General features: G+C 47.8%; 2 protein-coding genes across 2 annotated transcripts; both read left to right on the forward strand.

Moving 5' to 3' along the window:
• On the forward strand, positions 1 to 15,804 carry LOC117436152 (olfactory receptor 5V1-like). Its single transcript, XM_034062425.1, has 2 exons — positions 1 to 577; positions 15,680 to 15,804. Exons 1-2 carry the CDS (start codon positions 61 to 63, stop codon positions 15,802 to 15,804), a joined length of 642 nt encoding a protein of 213 aa, XP_033918316.1. The 5' UTR covers positions 1 to 60.
• On the forward strand, positions 15,805 to 20,404 carry FTH1 (ferritin heavy chain 1). Its single transcript, XM_005154173.4, has 4 exons — positions 15,805 to 16,121; positions 17,899 to 18,045; positions 18,991 to 19,116; positions 20,059 to 20,404. The coding sequence occupies exons 1-4, from the start codon at positions 16,011 to 16,013 to the stop codon at positions 20,221 to 20,223; spliced, it is 549 nt and encodes a 182-aa protein (XP_005154230.1). The 5' UTR covers positions 15,805 to 16,010; the 3' UTR covers positions 20,224 to 20,404.
• The last annotated feature ends 986 nt before the right edge of the window (positions 20,405 to 21,390 follow it).

Raw genomic sequence — 21,390 nt, forward strand, 5'->3', positions numbered from 1 at the left:
GAGTTCCAGCCATTTTTCTTCCTTGATGTTGTAGGCACAGAGATTTTCCTCTTGGCTGTAATGGCATATGACCGGTACGTTGCAATATGCCATCCACTGCAGTACATGACTATCATGAGTAGGAAGCCGTGTGCTCACCTGGCCACTGGCATCTGGGTAGCAGGGCTGTTAAACTCCCTGTTGCACACATCTTTGATTTTTACACTCTCTGTTTGTGATTCTAATGAAGTTGACCAATATTACTGTGATATCCCTCCCATGCTGGCCCTCTCTTGCTCATCTACTTACAGTAGGGAACTGGTAGTTCTCACAGTTGCTGGAGCCATTGGGGGCAGCGCCTTTGCCGTCACTCTGGTCTCATATATCTACATCCTGTGGACTATCCTATGCATGAAGTCTCCTGAGAGCAGGCACAAAGCCTTCTCCACCTCTGGGTCCCACTTGACAATGGCAGTATGTCTCTTCTATGGAACCACCATTTTCCCATATGTGTGGCCTTCCTCCACCTACTTGCCTAATCAGGACAGGATAGTTTCCGTGCTCTATGGAATCCTCACTCCCCTGATAAATCACTGCTGTGACTTTGTTGCTTGCACACTACTTACTAAAACCACATGTCAAGGCTGTCTGTCTCAGTGGCCTTTTTTGTGGCTGCTGGCTTGGTGTTTTAAAAGATAAGCTAATGGTTTCAGTGCAGGAACTTCAATCTTCGTCATAGCAAATGCACATTCTTAACATTAACAATGGAAATCACTTAAGCTTCATCCATTCTCAGCTGCTGGTCATGTTGACAACGGGTTCAAAAGTAAACAATAATGACCAAGCAGCTTTTCTTTCGGGTAATACACTCAGGAATTTCTGGGGTTTTCTTTTGATTTGAAAGTATATCTCAGCAGCTTAAGAAGATGCATGTAGCTCCATCTGAGAGCAGCTTCAAAGACAAGCACTAAGAAGTCAGGGCTACTGATTCGGAGAAAACTCCAGGAACAAACTCGCCAACAAAGTTTTCAAGCTGACAAGCAGGTATTCTTTATTGCGGCGCCGAGAGACACGGGGGATAGCTCCACCTAGCGTGTGTCTCTCCTATTGCTACACAAGCCATCCTTATATAGCCCTTGAGCATACATACATATTCATGAGGCTACGTATGGATTACATAATTTTCCAGAAAGCTCCCCGCATGCGTACAGAATTGTGGTGGTGGTCTCTGAGGGTCGTTTACTTCTTCCAACGATCTTCATCACTCTTGGCAGCCTCTGAAGCATGTGCAGTAGCTGTTTACACCAGGTTAGTTCGTTCATTAGCACCAGAGACATAACAGTCCCCTTGTCCTCCTACTTATTAGTTAGTTTACCCATAGCCCATCCTGGACACCTGCTATTCCCAGATACTCCCTATCCCTGCATCCTGTTTTTCTAGCCTGTTTTTCTTAAAACTACCTCAACTAGAAAGATTTATCTTATGCCAGTATGTTCTCTATCTGTACTCTATTTTTTCTTCTATGTACTAAGCACCTCAGTAACTTTCCACTGCTACTGCTACAAAGCCATCGAACTTATCATTACTTACAACTAATTTTAAAGGTTTATATATTCCATTTTGTGATTTTATGTTCCCCTTGTTTCACTACCCATGTAGCTGTAACACTATAGAGCTTCCCACGGAATTCAATGCTGTAACTTACGGTACAGTTGGGATTTGGTTTTGTAAGCACAAGTTTCAATGGCAGACAAGGTCACCCAAAGTATCCTTCCTGGTCCTTAGTTCCTGCTCCATAAACCATACAGACAGAGTCGCTGGGGAGACCAGAAATCATCAATCCCCAACTGAATGAAAAGATCAGGATTTCTCTACTGATAGTTGCTGTTGCTCTATTATCGGGTGACATGATCTAGTGTGAGGCATACCTGCCCATGGCAGGGGGGTTGGAACTGGATGATCTTAAGGTCCTTTCCAACACAAACCATTCTCTGGTTCTATTATAAGCAGAGCCCCAGATGTTTTCATGGGGTTTCCTGTGGTTCTTTAACTATGACCATTCAAAAAAACCCAACCATTTATCCCAAAGCCATCTGGCAAATCACAAGATATGCATCAATGTGGACAAAAAGCATAGGCTACAACACCATTCCACTTTTGGGGTCAGTTAACTGCTCTTCAGGGGTTAAAGCAAAACCCCTGTCGTGTCACTACAGGCCCTTTTCAAAAACCCCTCTCCAGCCTTCTTGTTGGCCCCTCTAGGTATTGGAAGGCTTCTATAAGGTCTTTTTTTGCTTTGGTAGGGACTGCCAAACTACTTGCACATTTAATTACACTCATTTAATAATTCTCAGGTTCTCGAAGACCTGTTTGGACTCCTGAATCTCTGTGGTACTCAGAGAAATGCAGCCTTGCTACTGCTGTTCATGGTGCTCTCCAGAGGGGCTATACCTCTTGGGAAGCTGCCATCAGCAGGTCTACCTTGTATCTTGCAGCAGGCGCAATGCCTCTGTGGGGCTCCTCGGGCTTGTTCCATGAAGCCTTCATGGATGGAGCACATGTGTGCTCCCTGTGACTTCTCTGGCTTGGTGTCCATAGGAGGGAAGGCTGAGAAAAGGCTTGGGGACACAAGGGTGGATGCTGGCCCTATTGAGTCCTTCACAATCCCACAGGGTGTCTTTTGGGCATCCTTGGGGTCTGTGTCCATCTCATTCCCAGAGCTGCAGGATGTGCTGTGCAGGGTCCAGGCCTCCAGCGATGCCGGGCTTCTCTCCTGCCCTAGAACGGGGCTGTTGGAGGAGATACTATCCAGGCAGGAGCACGGTGTCATGGGGACCATAGTGCAGGTGAGGGATGCCTGAACCTGCTGCTGTGGGACCCATTCTTTCTGCCTGAGCTGCTTTGCTTTTGCCACAGGGGCAGAGCCCTTGCGTGGCCACAGGTGCCCAGTCCCAGCCTGCCTCAGTCCACTGAGCCCTGGCACTGGGCCCTGCAACATGTCCATGGACCTCTGCACTGCCATGGGAAGTATTTCGAGCTTTATCTCCAGGCATTTTCTTGCTGTGTGGATCCAGAGTTTGCTGTGGACCTTCCTGTTCAGCTCCAGCCTTGTGTTCCTGTTAGGTGCAGTGTCACAGCACCAGCTCCTGTCCTCAGCCTGGGCATGGGCCCTGCCTTGTGTGGGGACACTGAGCTGACAGCCAGCATCTTTCTTCAGGAGCATGGAAGCTGGTCCTTCTTCTGGTCCTGCTGCTCCATTATCCAGGCTGGGAAGGGCAGGGTGGGCCGTGTCTAAACCGGAAAGCCACAGCCAGTCCTTGTGCCACGGTGACAAACCCCTAATCAGATGAAGGAGGCTCTTCCTCAGTGTATCCTCCTCTGGTGCTTGGATGGCTGGTTTCTTCTGAGAGTCAGGTGTCAGGGACTCCTCAGTGGGTATTGAGAACCCGCATAGGCTCCGCACTTCCTTCTCCTTGATGGGATCCACAATAGCGTTCGCCTTGGCCTGCATCGAGGGGTACAGCTCGTGCCGCAGCATGGGTTGGCTCTGTCCTGGCAGGATGAGCTTGGGCACTCCCCTTCTCTTGTCCAGGCTGCCCCAGCCAAGCTCTCCCATCCTGACTTCACAGCGGAGCTTCTCCAGCCCTCGCAGAAGAGAAGGCTCAGGGGGGACCTACAAGTGCCTGACAGGAGGATGGAGCTAGGAGGGGCTGAGCTCTGCTCCCAAGGAACAAGCGATGGGACAAGAGGAAACGGCCTCAAGCTGGCAGGTGTCAGTGGTGTGGTCTTAGTGTTCAATTTCCTGTAACCAGCCTGTAGAAACCCAGACTGGTTTGAATTGGAAGCGACCTTCAAATTCATCCAATTCCAACCCCTGCCACAGGCAGGGACCCCTTCCACTGGAGCAGCTTGCTCCAAACCCCTGTGTCCAACCTGGCCTTGAGCACTGCCAGGGATGGGGCAGCCACAGCTTCTCTGGGCACCCTGTGCCAGCGCCTCAGCACCCTCCCAGGGAACAGCTTCTGCCTAAGAGCTCAGCTCAGTCTCCCCTCTGGCATGTTCAAGCCATTCCCATTCACTGGTTGCTGGCAGGGTGTGTTTGCAAGCTGAAGTCATGGTGAGCTGTAGTTGTTCTGGGCTGGGTAGGCTGGAGAGCAGAGAGATTCCCAGGTGTTACAGACAGCCTTAGGCAAAAAATGAGGTGTGTCACTTGGACTGGTTCTGCTGATGAAAATTAGATTCACATAAGCTATGACACAGTTATATAGATTGAGGAAGCATGTATATGAATGCCAACAGAGTGTAAAGTATTTATAGGAAAATGAGCTTTCCTGCTTTGTGATGACAGGATTAGGTAAGTGTGTTGGCTATACAAATGGTACTGATACTGGTTCTTCCACCCTCCCCAAATGCTATTAAACCTCTGAATTTTGGGGCAAGGGTTGAAGTGGGAATAGGGGGAGGAGTGCTGGGAGCTGTGACTGGCTTCTCAGATGGCTCTTTCTGCTGTCTTCGTAGGAGGAGGTGCAAATGACAGGATCCTTCCCAAGACAACTGAACTCTGGAGTTCAAGAAAAGTGCTGTCACCTTCCACATACCCCCTGACTTGGTATCATAGAATCATAGAATAGTTAGGGTTGGAAAGGACCTTAAGATCATCCAGTTCCAACCCCCCTGCCATGGGCAGGGACACCTCACACTAAACCATATCACCCAAGGCTTCATCCAACCTGGCCTTGAACACTGCCAGGGATGGAGCATTCACCACCTCCCTGGGCAACCCATTCCGGTGCCTCACCACCCTAACAGTAAAGAATTTCTTCCTTATATCCCATCTAAACTTCCCCTGTTTAAGTTTTAAGCTCTTACCCCTTGTCCTATCACTACAGTCCCTAATGTCCCTCCCCAGCTTGTGCTATAATGCAAGGACAATCTGCTAGATGTTCTTTAAAACGTGCTCTTTGCCTTTCTTAGTTTGTTTATCGTAGGTATTGAATAAAACACTCCTGGAAATGAAATGCCATCTCATTCTCAAGAAGGACAATGAATAAAGGTCATGTACTGGTCAAGAAGAGGTGATGTCCACTTCCCAGCCCTTAGGGTTTGGTTGCTTTCGTAGGTGTTGTTGCTCGATCCTGATACCTAAGAGGAAGCAGAAACAGACTGAAACCAAAAGAAACCTGAGTATGCTTGGGGCTGGTAGGGGGAAAAGGGGTAGAACTGCCTCTTAGCAATTGTTTCTGAAGGAAGGCACTGTTGAAGGACTTGGTGTACAAGAAGAGAAAGGTTTCCAGATGATCTAAACTAATGATGATGTCACTTTCTCTTCCCATTCCTCAGTCTCTCCATGCACTGGTGTTTCTTATGCTGGATGTGGATGCAGAAACAGATTCTCAGTCCCATTCCTCCTTCCTTTTCAATTTCTTCAGTTTCTAGCTGTGTTCCTGGGTTGACAGCTGTTACTGTAGGCCTCTGTGTGGTTGTGTGACTGTGAGTGACTACGGGCCAGTTTAGGTTGAAATAGCTTAGGAAATACTCATTTCACCTGGACTGAGCCATTTCTGGATCAAGCTGCTTTCCTGGTCCCTGGAATAGAGCAAGGAGGTGCTGAACCCTTCCCACATGATGACACAGGGCACTGCAAGCAGGACAAAGGTGATGATGTAAAGGAAAAAGCTTTTCAGTAGAAAACACTGGAAGTGGATGTATGCCTTTACTAGTTTGGTTCACGCTGTTCATCTTGAACTGTTCACATTTACAGGGAGGCCTAATTCTACTCTATGGCTAAACAGCAGGCACAGCAAATATCACTTGCCAACTGTTTGGACCAGTCACAACTGGTGGCAAAGTATATAAAGGGGCAGTTCTGGCTCACGGGTATCTTAGATCCAAAACTGGTTCTTAACAGAGCAGTGAGAGAGCCTTTTTCTTGTCTATGGATGTGAACTGACTGATCAAAGAGGAGTGTGATAAGAGTGGGAGTTAAATAATCACGAGGTCTGACGGCAAATTCATTTGACCCTTGCCTCTGGAAGTGAGGCACTTGGAATAACAAGTGAGGAAGGGCTGGCTGCATACTCCTTGCTGGGCAAGGACCTGGGCTACACACAGCATCTTCTCCAGGGAAGATCTGTTACAGTGAGGCTACAGGAGAAGGGAAAGAAGTAGAATCACCTATGTCAGGCAGGCTTACTGCTAGTTAAGCCTTACTGTGGCTCAGGATGCAGTTGCTTATAAATTCAAGGCCAGGCTGGATGAGGCTTGGAGCAACCTGCTCTAGTAGAAGGTGTTCCTGCCCATGGCAGGGGGTTGAAACTGGATGATCCTAAGGTCCCTTCCAGCACAAACCATTCTGTGATTCCAGTAAAAGGCTTATAGCTTTTCTGCACGGTCATGCTGAGCCAGTTCATACAATTGAACTTTACTGACAAAGTTTCCTGCCTTAGGTAACAGTGCTGCAATTCTGCCTCCTTTTTTTTCATCCCAATCAGGAGTGATGTCTTACACGGTGACCTTGGAAACCTCCTCGTGGTTCAGCATCGGAGCCACTCCCTCCAGCTTGCTGTTCCAGCTGATGTCAGCCTGTTGCTCAACCTGCACCTCCTGACTTCAGAAATGCTTTGTAAGAGAACTCACTGCAGACAATTCCTTTCTGGGCTTGATTTAATATCTTCAAATTAGGCACAGGTTTTATAGCCCATGCAGTTTTGGGTACATATGCCCTGGCCCTGCAGGTGTGAGGAAGCATCCTCTGCTTTCAGGAAGGGTGTTTTCTAGCTCTCAAATATAAACCATATACTGTGGTGTATATGGTATATATAGCTCTCATGGATCTGTCTGAGTTATTTGAAACAATTCGCTTCTTGTTCCCCTCTCCTTCTGCTTCCCATTGCTATGGAGCTGGGCCACCACCCCTCATTCCCAGCATGAGAGCATAACCTGAATGCTTGAGCTGATTGACCAACCTGCTGTTCTCCCACCCTGTACCCAAGTCTGGAGCCGTTAGATCAATCCATTAGCAAAGCCAAGCTTAGAAAACGACCCAAAATGGTTGATTTTCACTCTTCTTCTTCATGAGCTGAGCTGGCCTAGAGAGACACTGATGAAGCTAGTGTGGTGTAAGCCAGGTAGCTGGAGACAGGGAAAAGAGGCAAATAAGGTGTGTGTAGGTCTCTGTGTGAGTGTGAGGATTGCTGTCTCCCCTTTCTGACAGCCTTAAGCTGTGTGAATGTTTCAGCAGCATGCTGTAGCTTTACTCCAAGCTTACTCCTTTCCTTCACAATGGCTTCTAGAATCAACCAAGAGCACTGAATAGAAAGCAGGAAGTTCAGCCTGTGCTAAACAAGTGTGGAGGGGAAATCTTGTGTTTTTCTTGTTGCACTGGAAAGTTCCCAGTTTGAGTGGTTTCAGTCTTGGTCATCACTGCCTATTTAGGCAGGTTTGGGGCAGTGTGGCCATGCATGACTGAGCAAGCCTGCTCATAACATAGAGCAACTGGGTGGAAGAACTGATTCCTTAGACCAGACAGAGCATTCCTCTGGTTGTCTTGAACCTAAAATGGAGCCTGCTGCTATCCTAGAAAAATCTGGGTGTGCTGCAGACTGTCATCTTTTGCTACTGATAATAGCAGCTTTTAGCAGGAGTATCTTTCCAGCTGACCAAAACCACAGGGCAGCATTAGCACATGGCCAAGGTTTAAGAGGCCAGTGGTTTAGGGGTTCTTCCTGTTTCAGCAGAACATTTGCTATGATCTGAAATAGCAAGACATGATTAAGAAGGAGTTTATATACCTCTTTCTATAGCATACATACTCCTAGAGCTGTTCTTCTGTGTTATCTGGCTGCTTGCATGGAGTGGGTGGTCTGTTCTGTAACTGCTTTATTGGTTGGTGGAATGTTGTTATCTGTGGATATGGCCCAACATCTGCTGAGTTGAAGACAACTTAGACATGGTCTTCATATCTGATCCTGTGTGTTAATACCAAGGCCAGGTCTTGCCCCACTAGACCCTGCTGACCATCTTTCACATGTATTTCTCTCTGTCCTTTTCATTGCTCCAAAGGCAGCCCATGTAGGAGCAGATGCAGCATCAACGTGAATTTGACCATGCTGCCAAATTTCACCTTGCTGCCAAGGGGTTGGATGTGGCTTAGGAGGACACTACACCCAGCAGGAAAGGTGTGTGTTTGTGTGTGTGGAGCCTGTGGAGTTGTGGCTGCATCTCAGCTGCATAAACCACATGGGTGTCTTCAGTGCCCCTTTGCACCACAGCAGGAACCAGCTTTTCCCATAGAGAAAACTCCCTCTTCTTTCAACCTCACCAACCTATGATTTGCCTCTGTAGAGAACATGCTTCTGGTTCTTCTAAGCCACTAAAATAATCTAATCTCTTTGCTTTCTCTAAATAAGCCATGAAATGAGTTCCTGGAGAGACCTCTTCAACATCAGCAGTGTGGAGGTGCCCTCCCCATCAGCATGTCCTGCCTGAGAGAGATCATACCATGGGCCACTGCTTGTTTTTCTGGTGGAGCTGGTGCTTTATCGGGCTGGTGCATGTTCCTTAAGCTGGTGTTTGTTCTTTAAGCTGGTGTTTAACTGCCAGTTCCATGTAAAAGCTTGTTTCTTCTCATCATGCTTGAAAGCATTTGCCTGCCTGCCCCTTTTTGGGTGGCTAAATATAATAGCAACCACCACCTACTCTGGAAGGCTTAATGCTGTAGAATGTCTGTTCCAACTTGATGCTGCACAAACTGCCAAAGTGGCATCTTGGGGATGAGCAATAATTACACATATGAGCATGTAATGGCAGATGGAGAGCCTGGTTTCTAGACAGAATCACGGGATAGGGAAGCTTTGAAAGCTGCATGGTTCCATCTCAAATATTCTGTATTGCTGCTTTACTTCCCCCACTAATCCCTGTCTTCTTGCTGACCAAGTGCAGGGCCCCCACTAATTCTTGTTTGATAACCCTACAACGTGCTGTGGCACTGTACTGGGAGCCTGTGGGATAGAGGGGATAGATATCTGTTTGAACCTTGTCCAAGGTGGTGATCCTGCCCCTCTACTCTCCTCTCATGAGACCCCACTTGCAGCCCTGTGTGCAGTTATGGTGTCCTCAACATACAAAGGACACAGAGCTGTTGGAGCAAGTCCAGAGGAGGCAACGAGGATGCCCAGGGGCTGGAGCAGCTCCTGTATAGAGCCAGGCTGAGAACATTGGGGCTGCTCAGCCTGGAGAAGGCTGCATGGAGACTTAAAAGCAGTTTCCAGTGTCTGAAGGGGGCTACAAGGATGACAGAAAGGGACTCTTCATAAGGGACTGCAGTGATAGGACAAGGGGTGATGGGTTCAAACTGAAACAGGGGAAGTTCAGGTTGGAGATAAGGAAGAAGTTCCTTCTTGGGAGGGTGCTGAGGCCCTGACACAGGGTGCCCAGAGAAGCTGTGGCTGCCCCATCCCTGGCAGTGTTCAAGGCCAGGTTGGACACAGGGGCTTGGAGCAGCTGCTCCAGTGAAAGGGGTCCCTGCCCATGGCAGGGGTTTGGAATTTTATATTAAGGTCCCTTCCAACCCAAACCATTCTATGATTCTATGAAACATTACATTTTGCCTATGTATCCTGCTTGGAATGAAACTGCGCAATCATTCATGAAGGCTTGAACACCTACCAGTGTTTTGCAGGGAAATTCATGATAGGAAGGAGGTGATTTGTGGTGTATTGAGAAATTTCCCTGCGGTTGTTGACTTTAGTTGGGTGGTTCTGTTTGCAAGCACTGGGGTTTTTTTCCCCAGCTTTTTAGTATCTGTGGAAAAGAATTAAGTACAACAGAAACAGGGAATGTGAATGATGCTCACCCCCTTGTTTTTAAGACTCTAAATCTGAGAGGGGAAGGAAATGGGTCACACTACAAGAGGCTGATGACAGTATAGCAAATGCTGTGGATTATGGAATGTCAGTGCTGAACTAACTGTGGCTTTTGCAGCTTAACAAAGCTGTCTTGTGAAAGCTATGGTATGTTCACCTAGTACGCAGCTGTCACTGCATCAGAGCTTTGCAATCACAGGGAGCAGAGTTAGGCTTGAAATTGGGTTAAATGGGGCTGAAACATGCTAGTAAATTCACCAAGTTCTCCTTCTGGCCATGCCAGGGAAATGGAGTTACTGTATTAGCATGGTTCTTCCTCACTCTCGCCTCTAAGAACATTTTTTAGAGGCATGTTAAAGAAGAAAACTTGAATTCCAAGTGTATCCTGAACAAATCATCTCCTGCAGCACCTCATTCAGACACACTGTGTGCAAAATGTTCCCAAGAGAACTGGAACACAGCTTAGAAACTGTCTAAAATGAGTTCTATTTTACTTCTCTACACACCCCTGCAGCACAGACCCGTAGAGATGATTGTGTCTTCAGGGCTTATTTCCTTTAGCAGAACAGCTCAGTGTTCTAAGCACGTTTCTTAAAGTAACTTCAAGTATCCTTTGTCTTTCCTAGGACTGTGTTTCCAGGAACCAGCAGTTCTGTGTAACCCAGGCATTTGTATTACGTGCTGTGAGTACCCAGTGCAAACCTATTGCCTAAACCCTGCATTTCCCTCATCTAGAAATCCAGGCACTGAAATTACTATAAAATGTTTTTCCCCAAGAGCTAGAGGGGGAATTTGCAGTTAATTGTGGTTCCATTTTCAGGGTATCTTAAAAGAACAAGTGGAACCCAGATGTTTTTAACAAACTGGCTTTCCAAGCTCACAGTTGAGATCAGTGTCAAGTTTCCAGGCACATGACCAACCTCGGAGCCAAGTTTAGGGTTGCTTTTGTGTTTACATAAAGTCTGTGAGCTGAATTACACTGCTGTTTGTGGGTGGAATGGGAGGTCTCCATAGCAAATATTTGACTGGATGTACAGTTTATCTTATTTACAGGACTTTGAGCTTTGCAGAAAGGTTACTATATATTTGTTGATATAATACTCGAGACATATCCAGCTTTCTCTTGCTTGCTGGATGTGGAACAGTTGCTGTTTAACTGGGATCTGTTACTGTTCCAACCGGAAAACTAGCAATGGCAAAACCCAAGCATTTTAAAGCTCAAGGAGAACCATTTATATGGATGATAAATAAAACTTAGTGCATTCCTGAGCATTGCCCAACTGCAGCAAGCTCTCTCTGCTCATATCAGGGGAGCCCTCTTGCTGAAGGTCCAGCTGGCTGGCTAAGTCACATGCTAAGTTTTAGTTCAAGGATGATATCAGCAAAAATCCAGCTTCTGTTTTTCACAGAATCAGACTCAATGAGTTTGGAAAAGACCTTTAAGATCATCAAGTCCAAGCTCAGAATTTACTTTGGGCAAATACTATTCAGCATTTGTTTTAAAGTCATGTTTTCAGCCCACAGTAAGATCACTGCTGTCATTTGGAAAGATAGGCACAAGCAGAATGATACTAAAGTGAGTGTAAGAGTCATGGAAACTTCCCCTTTTTTAATAGCGTACCCTACACCATACCCATTTCAGATGCTCTTGCCACATGGTGCTGTGCATGGCCCTATATGTGGAAACCCGCTGTAACCACATGTCTTCACCTCTTAAACCCCAGTCCAGGCTCCCAAACTAACTACTTACACTTGGCTAAGGCAGGGACTCTCACAGACAGACGGATGGACGCATACAGCATGTCAAGGGAGAGGATACTCCCCCTCTACTCCCTGAGAGTCCACCTGGAGTACTGCATGCAGCCCTGGGGGCAACAACTGTAACTTTCTAGAGAAGGCCATGGAGATGCTGTGAGGGCTGAAGCAGCTCTCCTCTGGAGCTGGGCTCTGAAGGGGAGACCTTAGAGCAGCTCCAGTGCCTAAAGGGGCTGCAGGAAACCTGGAGAGGAGCTTGGGACAAGGGCCAAGGGGAATGGCTTGAACCTGCCAGAAGGGAGACTGAGATGAGCTCTTAGGCAGAAGCTGTTCCCTGGGAGGGTGCTGAGGCGCTGGCACAGGGTGCCCAGAGAAGCTGTGGCTGCCCCATCCCTGGCAGTGCTCAAGGCCAGGTTGGACACAGGGGCTTGGAGCAAGCTGCTCCAGTGGGAGGTGTCCCTGCCCAAGGCAGGGGACTGGGACTTGATGAGCTTTAAGGTCCCTTCCAAACCAAACCAGTCTGGGATTCTGATAAACACACACATGATGCTGAGATACTCTGAGGTGTGTACAAGCAGAATCTTGGTGGATTTTTCTGCATCTAGGTATACCTTGTCCACTGTCCACTGGTTCTCTAACTTAATCATCTTCTTTATATAGAAACATTCATCAGAGAAGCTGTGATGATTTTTGCACATTCCAGTTGTCGTCTCCAGCTGTCTTGTGAGGAAGCTAAGCATTACTGTCTCTAAATTGGCTGGTGTTGGGGTCTATGCTTTGTAAGTTGTAAACAAGAGAGCTTGCTCCATTGTCTCTAATGGGATGTTATCCAAGGGAAAACAGAGATTGTCTTCAACAATTTGAAGCTTGTGTAGGCAGACAATACTCTGACTTTTGCCTGTGGGCAGCATGAAGGATGCCTCTACTTCAGACAAAGCAGCTGAGAGCCAGCATGAGTTCAAAGCACTGCTGTGTGTGCAGCTGAGAGGATGGATCAGTCCCTGGGCAGCTGCAAGCTGGTATGTGAAAGTGTACTGAAAGAAGAATTTGAATTACCAGGCTCTTTTTCCTATCTTTAGTCTACTGGATTTCAATGAGAAAGGCCGGGATCCTCCCTCTAATTCTGACAGTTTAATAAATAACAGTCAGGCATGCAATTAACTACTACCTACTGAAAATAATATGATAGTAGTGTGTGAAGTGTTATAAGGTGCAACAAATGAGCTTGCCATTAATGTGAATGTCATTTGACGTGCTGTCCAGCCTGAGTGTGGCAATGCTGTTAGCAGCCTTCTTCCTAAGAATGCTTATAAAGGCACAAAAAGCATGAGATAAAAGGTGGCTTAAACCAAACCATAAGAAAACAGCATGAAATAAAGTAAAAATTAAAGCACAATGTGACAGTAGTTTGAGAGAGTGAGTTGCAGTTGACAGAAAAGGTCTGGCTATGGCTGAACTTAAACTCTTATAAGACCAGAACACTGAGAACTCTTCACTTCGGTCACAAAGATACCATGACACATGGCTGCACAACCCAGTGTTTCCTCTTCTGGCCACATAAATCTGCTGTCATCAAAGATAATGTGCATTGTGCAACTTGCAGCTGATCCAGAAAGCAGAATATAGGACTTCCCTAATCTTATTAACATTAAATCACGGGTGGCTCAGCCTGTCCAAGCTACACAGGAAATATCCTTATTATTAATGCAATTTCTGTTATTTTGCTTACAGACTGTGCCATTGCACAGCCTTGTCATAAAACAATTTGTAGGTCCAAGGTTAGTCTTTCTGGAATACTGAGATGTACTCTGCAGTGAACCACCAATATCACAGAATCAACTAGGATGGAAAAACCTTTAAGATCATCAAGTTCAACTGTTATCTCAAGATTGCAGAGGCCACCACTAACCTGTGTCAATAAGGGCCTTGTCTACATGGTTTAACACTTCCATGGACAGTGATTCCACCACTGTCTTGGGCAGCCTGTTCCAATGCCTGACCACCCTTTCAGGAAGGAATTGTTCCTAATCTCCAGTCTCAACATCCCCTGGTGCAGCTTGAGGCTGTTTCTTTCTTCTTGTCCCATCCCTTGTTCCTTGGGAGCAGAGCCCAGCCCCTCCTGGCTCCATCCTCCTCTCAGGCAGTTGTAGGGAGCCATCAGGTCCCCCCGAGCCTTCTCCAGACTGAACCCCCCAGGTCCCTCAGCCCATCCCCATCTCTCTTGTGCTCCAGGCTCTGCACCAGCTCCGTTGCCCTTCTCTGGCCCCACTCCAGCATCTCAGTGTCTCTTGCAGTGAGGGGCCCAGAGCTGAACACAGGATTCAAGGTGCAGACTCACCAGTGCCCAGTACAGGAGGAAAATCCCTGCCCTGGCCCTGCTGCCACACTGGTGCTGGTACAGGCCCGGATGCTGGGAACTTCTTGGATGCCTGGGCACAAGCTGCTCCTGCTCAGCTCCATCAGTCAGCACCCCCAAGTCCTTTTCCATGGGCAGCTTTCCAGCCACTCTTCCCCCAGCCTGTATGTATATACACACACACATATATACAAATCTATATATAAAGAATGTCAGGTTAAGCATGAGTCTGTGCTTCAGGAGTACAACTCCAAGCTTCTGGCAAGCCTTTTCAGCCAAACACAAGGTTTGTTTGAATTACCTGCAAGCTGGTAGAAATAGTACAGTATGAAAACAGTAATGCAAGTCTGCCCAGCCATTAAGACTTTTTATCTTTACATAAGCATTTGTGTGGGAGGAGAACAGGAGATTTCAAATGTACCTGGCAGCCTGAAGCGATAGGTATGCCCCAAGTTAACCTATAGATCTTAATTACTTCTGATGGTTAACTGACAGAAGCAACTGAAAACAGGAAGGCAAATGAAGCCATTGCCTGTGGTTGCTTCAGGCGTTCAGAGAACCTTGAGAAGCGCTGTTATGCTGACACAAGCCTTGTGCTGCCCTTCACACACAGACATATGCCTGTGCAGTCACGCAAAGGACACCATGCACTGCCGGGAAGGTTTAAACACCCATAATAGCTTAAAAGAGGAACTGGTTACAGGAAACTCTGTTTAATCCAAGTATACCGGCTCAGTAACTTGTAGTAAGAAGTAACTTAGTAAAAGCCAAGACTTTGTGAGCCTGATGTTATGGGATAATCTTGGTTTAAGCAGGATGTTTCTAGCCTTCAAGGTTCCACTTACAGAATCATAGAATCAGCTAGGTTGGAAGAGACTTTTAAGATCATTAAGTCAAACCATTGCCCCAGGACTCCCAAATTCAAATAATCTACTTGATATTTCAGAAAGGAGAATAATCCAATGTTTATTGAAAATAAACCACACAAACTCGAGTGCCTGCAGTGGTACTAAAAGTGGCTGAAATAATCATTATCAGAAGGTTCCATTTGACCTTTATCAATGACTTCTTTATTTGGTTACTCAGTTGTTCAGCCTGGAGAAGGCTCCTGAAGGGGAGACCTTAAAGCAGCTTTCAGTGCCTAAAGGGGCTCCAGGAAACCTGGAGAGACACTTGGGACAATGGCCTGTAGGGACAGGCCAAGGGGAATGGCTTGAACCTGCCCGAGACTGAGATGAGCTCTTAGGCAGAAGCTCTTCCCTGGGAGGGTGCTGAGGCGCTGGCACAGGGTGCCCATAGAAGCTGTGGCTGCCCCATCCCTGGCAGTGCTCAATGCCAGGTTGGACACAGGGGCTTGGAGCAGCTGCTCCAGTGGAAGGTGTCCCTGCCCGAGACAGGGGCTGGAACTGGATGAGCTTTAAGGTCCCTTCCAACACAAACCCCTCTGCTGATGTATAGCAGCGTCTGAACTCACTATAACCTTCTATCCCACACCTCTCCATCAGGCCAACATCTTATCTGAAGGCAAGAAACGCTGCTTTCCCACCAGCCTCTGTGCCTGCGGTGGTGCTCACACCCATGGCACTCCTCCCCAGTGCCACCAGCCAACCCCCCCCAACATGGCCGCAGGGCGCACCTCTGGGTGAGGCCTGCTCCCTCAGGTGAGGCCAGAGCCCCGAGTTCTGGCACACAGACACCCCGGGCCTCCACGTTTGGTCCGATACAGGGGTCACCTACACCGACGTGGTCTGGCCGCTAGGACCCCGGCCTGCCCCGAGGCCGCGGTGGCAGCCGCTGAACCTGCTGAGTCACGCTAGACCAGCAGAAGAGATGCGGAAGGGCGGAGCGTGACCGTGCGCGATGACGACAGCGCCGGTATAAAAGCGTCCTCGCGTCGCTGCAGGCTCTCAGAGCTCGTCGGTGAGGCAGAGCGGAGCGGGTTCCTGCTTCAACAGTGCTTGGACGGAACCGGCCGCGCTCGGGCCTGCCGCCACCGCTAACCACCTTCAGCACCCCGCCGGACTTCACCGACACACACCCCACCGAACGCCAGCGCCATGGCAGCTCCTCCTTCTCAGGTGCGTCAGAACTACCACCAGGACTGCGAAGCCGCCATCAACCGCCAGATCAACCTGGAGCTCTACGCCTCCTATGTGTACCTCAGCATGGTGAGTGGATCGGCGGAGAGGAGCTCGGACGGGGTGGGGTTAAAGGGAGAGGGGATGTTAATGGGAAGAGAGGGGCTTCGGGCCTACTCGAGCGCCGCTGGTAGCGGTGCGGGGGGGCTTAGGCCAGGCCCGGTGCGGCTTCTCCCCCGAGACACCGAGCCCGCCCTGTGTTTAGGCCCTGCTGGGGGGGGGGGGGGGGAGGCGGGGAGAAACCTCGCAACCTCAGTGTGAGGCCTCCCTGGGGAAGGGGATGGGTATGAGGGAAGGGACAAAGGCTGTGGCTGTAAGCCTGCAGACCCCCGGCGCTGCCCGCTCTACACCAGGGGTCCCGCACGGTGCCCCGGTTGGCTGGCGGGGAGCGGGGTTCCGAGTGCCGGGTGGTGCCTGCGGGCGCAGCCACGCTCCTCCTCCCCCCATCGCCTGAGGGGCGTTCTCAGCCTTCCCTGGAGGTGGGGCGGCCGCTTGTTTCCTATAGGTGAGGCCTTTATCTCGGTGCCGGGCTGCAGTTACACGTTAACCGCGCTCCGGCTGTTGCCCTTGGCGGGTTCGTTATCAGCACAGCTCAGCAGCTTCCAAGCGGCGCTGCCCTTGGGGCTGGGCTGGATAGCAGGAGTTGAGTAACGAAGCGATTGGCACCTTTCCCACAGGCGTTCTTGTCTCTTGAGGCGAGGTTTTTCATAGTCCATAGTTCGAAGTGAATTAGTAGGAATCCGGGGCTTCCTTGGCTCTGTGCTCACATGCTTCATGTGGTGTGAGATTCTCATTTTAGCCATAGCAGAAATGAGTAACTTCGGTGCAACCAGCAGCTCTGCGCAGCAATCCTTGTGATTTAGATGTTCAGGTAACTTGAGACTTTCTGGTGATACGGTAGTAAGTTGTGACATGGATTTGTAGGGCTTCACAGCTTGCTTCTCTTGTCACTGTGAAGATCTGAGCCTCAGGAGTTGCATGTAATTATGTTGGTGGATGATAGTGGTGCACAAACACCAATGTGTTTCCTCCAACCTCCCAGGCAAGCTTCTGGTGTAAAAGCAGAGATTTCTGCAGCAGTTTGGTTAAATAACTGGCATCTGATACAAAGCTTCCCATTGAACCTCCCTAATGTCTCTGACCAAAGAACAGACAAGCAGTGTGATGTCTTCTAACTGCTTTTACAGGTTTTTGGCTTTCAAAAACAAGCAGTCTTGTACTTGCTGTTGAAATATGTTATTTAGTTCCTTTTGTCTTTTAGATGTGTTCTCCCCCCAAAAAATAGGAATTGTACTTCATTACCTAATCCCTGATAAGCATGGGGAGCCACAGGAGTGGCAAGTCACCTTGCACTTGGTCACCTTTATCTGGCATTTCAAGTCAAAGCATCAACTTATGATCATTGTAAACAAACTCAGGCAAACAAAAGGAGCAGGAATATTCTTCCTCCTTGAAAAAGGCTTTTCAAGTCTGCTGTATCTCAGGCATTTGAGTGATGCTCAGAACAGTAATCTGTGGGGTGTGAGGTTTTCTGTATCTTCAGAACTGAACCAGAAATAACATTTATTTGTGTACATGGTAGGCATACAGGTTAAGATTTAATCCTGGTCAGGAGAACATAACTTTCCCCTAAGGGAAGAGTTTTGCCAGGCTCCCTTGATGTCAGTGCTGCTGCTGGCCTTGGACTCCAGCTACCCTGAAAGCAGGGCTGATAGGGGGCAGATCTGAAGTTGCAGTGTGCATTTGACTTTGTGTGGTTGCTGGAGTGAGGCTTGGGGGCTTGACTGTATGAATTCTTATTTTTCAGTCCTACTACTTCGACCGGGATGATGTGGCTCTGAAAAACTTTGCCAAGTATTTCCTGCATCAGTCCCACGAGGAACGTGAGCATGCTGAGAAATTGATGAAGCTGCAGAATCAGAGGGGCGGGCGCATCTTCTTGCAGGACATCAAGGTAAGGAGTGGAGCTATGGGTTGTCCTGTTTAATCCAGAACCAGGCTTGTGGCCTGTCTCTATGCTGGAAGGGGATTAATTTCCCTGTGAGTCTTCTCCCAGAAGCAGCTGACTGTACCTAAACATACTGCATTGCTGTGATCTGTGTGGCACTCAGCCCAAAATCTAGAGATGGCTAGTAAATTGATAATTGGCTGATTGGCCAATAAAAGGTACTTGTGTGAGAGGAGGATACCTGGCCCTAGGTGGTTTGCTGTGGGGTGAGGGTAACTAGGAGCGCAACTGGTTCACCTACCTTAGATTTAGTGGTGTTAGCTATGCTTGTTTTGTAGAGAACTCAACTGCCTTGTCATAGGAACATGAAATGTCAAGTCTGCCATTGCTTTTTAAGCTCACTGAAAGGTTTTGTGAAGTTACTTTAATGAGATAATTTGGAACAGCAGAAAGCAAGCAGTGTTGTGAAGCCAGTTTAGTGCAACATAACTCTTCATTGGGAAAATGGCAAACAAAACAAGTGATAGGCTTGTGGGAAGAATTCCCTTGCTTTACTAGTAAGTGACTGCTTGGAAACACCAGACTCTACTAGGCAGTTCTGAGCTGAAAGTTAGACTTGCCTGCCCTGGTGTCTTAACTGCTTTGTTTCTGTGACTGTGGCTGCTGCCTAGTTACATAGGCAAATGCTTAAGCCATTAGGTTTTAACAGGAGGAGGAAAGCAGTAGCTCTGTTAGCTGTCTTGCCTACAAGAAGAGAACCTGGGGAATGGGAACAGATCTGGGACATGCAGTCCTGTTCTGAGTGTGCAGTGTGTACCTGCCAAATGTTTGAAGATGCCTAAATGCCTGAACTTGCTCTAAACAGGCTTTGAGACTGATCTGAAAGACATTGCTCCTTACTGGTTTCTGGGTACTTAAGAGAAATTATGGTCATGTGCTTTTCCCTTCTAGAAACCAGATCGTGATGACTGGGAGAATGGACTGACTGCAATGGAATGTGCCCTGCACTTGGAGAAGAATGTGAACCAGTCACTGTTGGAGCTGCACAAACTGGCAACTGAAAAGAATGATCCACATGTAAGTGGATGCTGAAGCTGAGAATGGAGCTCTGCAATTGTCTGTGTGATAGTGTGGGTATGGGGGGAAGTTTTGTGTCCCTGATGTTACTGAAGATGGAAAAAGTATGTGACCTGATGGTATAGCCTTTCCAAAGGGAAACGCTGAGGTGTTCGCTTGTACCTTAACCATTTGGTAGGGTTGTTGCCATTTTCTTCCAGGAGGACTGCTTGCAGTTTGTTAGGGTGCCTGAGGCCCACCTTACAGAACAGTGGGTGCATGGCTTTGTGCAAACCCCACTGTCTCTCTCAGAGCAGAGAGCACTTGTATGAGCAGCATCTTGAAGAGAAGTATATAAAGCTCCACAAAAAAAATTCTTGCTTTTGTGGGGGATGCTTTAAACCAGTGGATGCCTGTAAAGGCTTTCTGTCATAAGGCTTTTTTGTCATCAAATTTTGGAGCTGCTTCTTCCAAGTGTTAAAAGCCCTGACACTTAAGAACACAGTGCCTGAAGAAAGCTGTGTTTTCACAGATAAAAGTTATTGGCAAGGCTGGATTGAGTCTTAGTATCAGGAAGGGATTTGTCATAGTACTCTTAGGAGTGTCCTGCCTAAGTTTTTAGGGACTTCTAAAAAGGAAATAACATAGTGGAACCATTCTACATATGTAAATCTTCATACGATGAATTCAAGTGATGTGCAGTGGGGGTTTCTAAATTTGTTTAGTAACTTTGCTATTGCTTCCCGTGGGGAGGCTTCTAGAGCTGATGTACTGCAGAGTTCTGGAGCAAGTGTGCTAGCTAAGGTTTGGTCCTGTTCCAGCCTTACCACGGCACAGCTAAAGGCTGCAGCTTTCAAATGCCATTCTGTGTCTGTAGAGAGGATAGGTAGGATTTCAGATGCTGCTGCAGCAGGATAAGCTGTTCCTAGGCCTAAATTCCAAATCTTTTTGTTTCCCTTTCAGTTGTGTGACTTCATTGAGACTCATTACCTGGATGAGCAGGTCAAAGCCATCAAGGAGCTGGGTGACCATGTGACCAATCTGAGGAAGATGGGGGCACCAAAGTATGGCATGGCGGAGTACCTCTTTGACAAGCACACCCTCGGGGACAGTGACCGTGACAGTTGAAGTCATGCCAAGAGCTACCCTCTGGGTTTCAGTGGGACTCCTACTTCACTGTCCAGCCATGCATGCATTTCCAGCTATCTAGATAAACAGTTCTTATACTCTTTACCAAATATCACCCCTCTTTTCTCTTGTGTTTTGTGTATCGCCCTCCATCCAATAAAGTGACTTGGTTCAAGTTGGATTTTGCTGTTTCTCTTGGTAGCAAGAGGCCTGCACTCGTGGGATTGTGCTCTCTAGTTTCTTTTGTGACAGTTGGCTTAAGCTGGGCATGAAGGAATCAGAGTCATAGAATAGTTAAGGCTAGGAAGGACCTTAAGATCATCCAGTTCCAACCCACTGTCACAGGCGGGGATGCCTCACCCTAGACCATATCGCCCAAAGCTCTGTCTAGCCTGGCTTTGAATACTGCCAGGGATGGAACATGGATGGAATAATATATTCCTTCCTATTCATTCTCTTACCTCTTATTGGAGGGATCAGATTTTACTTGCTTAGTGCTCTTACAAAAATAACTGGATTTCCAATCTAGTGTGATCCACTGCAGGAGTTTCTTGGTGATGAAAGTGATTTAAAAGCTTTATTCAAAGCTGTTGCCATAAAGCACAAGGAAGGGAAAGCTTGAAAATCTGGGCTTCCTGAGCTTGTCCCTGTGAATTTAGATGAAGTAACTGAAGGGGGAGGAGGATGTTAGTGCCTCACTTGGCATTGTGCCTGCCTGCCAAATGGTGCTATGCTTCTGAGTGGGGAAAATGTCCTGTGAATCCAGAGCTGAGCTGTGTACTGGCACCAGGCTGTGCTGGAACAGCAGTGTTGGAGGGACTGCCTTGGTGACACTATCAGCAGTTGCAGCAGGTGGTGGTGGTGTTTGCCAAGGTTTGTCAGTGTTGGGAAGGCAGTGAGTGGGCAGCTGTTGGGGAGGGATGTGGGAAGTGAGTTTGTCACATGCCCCCTGTGAAATGGGATGCTTTCAGCTGTTTCTGAAAACAGAAGTAGAAAAGCTTTGTGTTTTTTCTATTCTTAACTCCTATTGTTGCATGGAAACTAAAATGAGGAAATGAAGCAGATGGTCCTAGGCTTCAGCCTTACTTTTATTTTGTTAGGGAGGACAGTAAAACCTCAAAGCTCTATGGTTTCTGCTGCCATCCAGACAACTTACTCTGAGCATTG

The sequence above is a fragment of the Melopsittacus undulatus genome, chromosome 4, assembly GCF_012275295.1.
Source record: "Melopsittacus undulatus isolate bMelUnd1 chromosome 4, bMelUnd1.mat.Z, whole genome shotgun sequence".
NCBI lineage: Eukaryota > Metazoa > Chordata > Aves > Psittaciformes > Psittaculidae > Melopsittacus > Melopsittacus undulatus.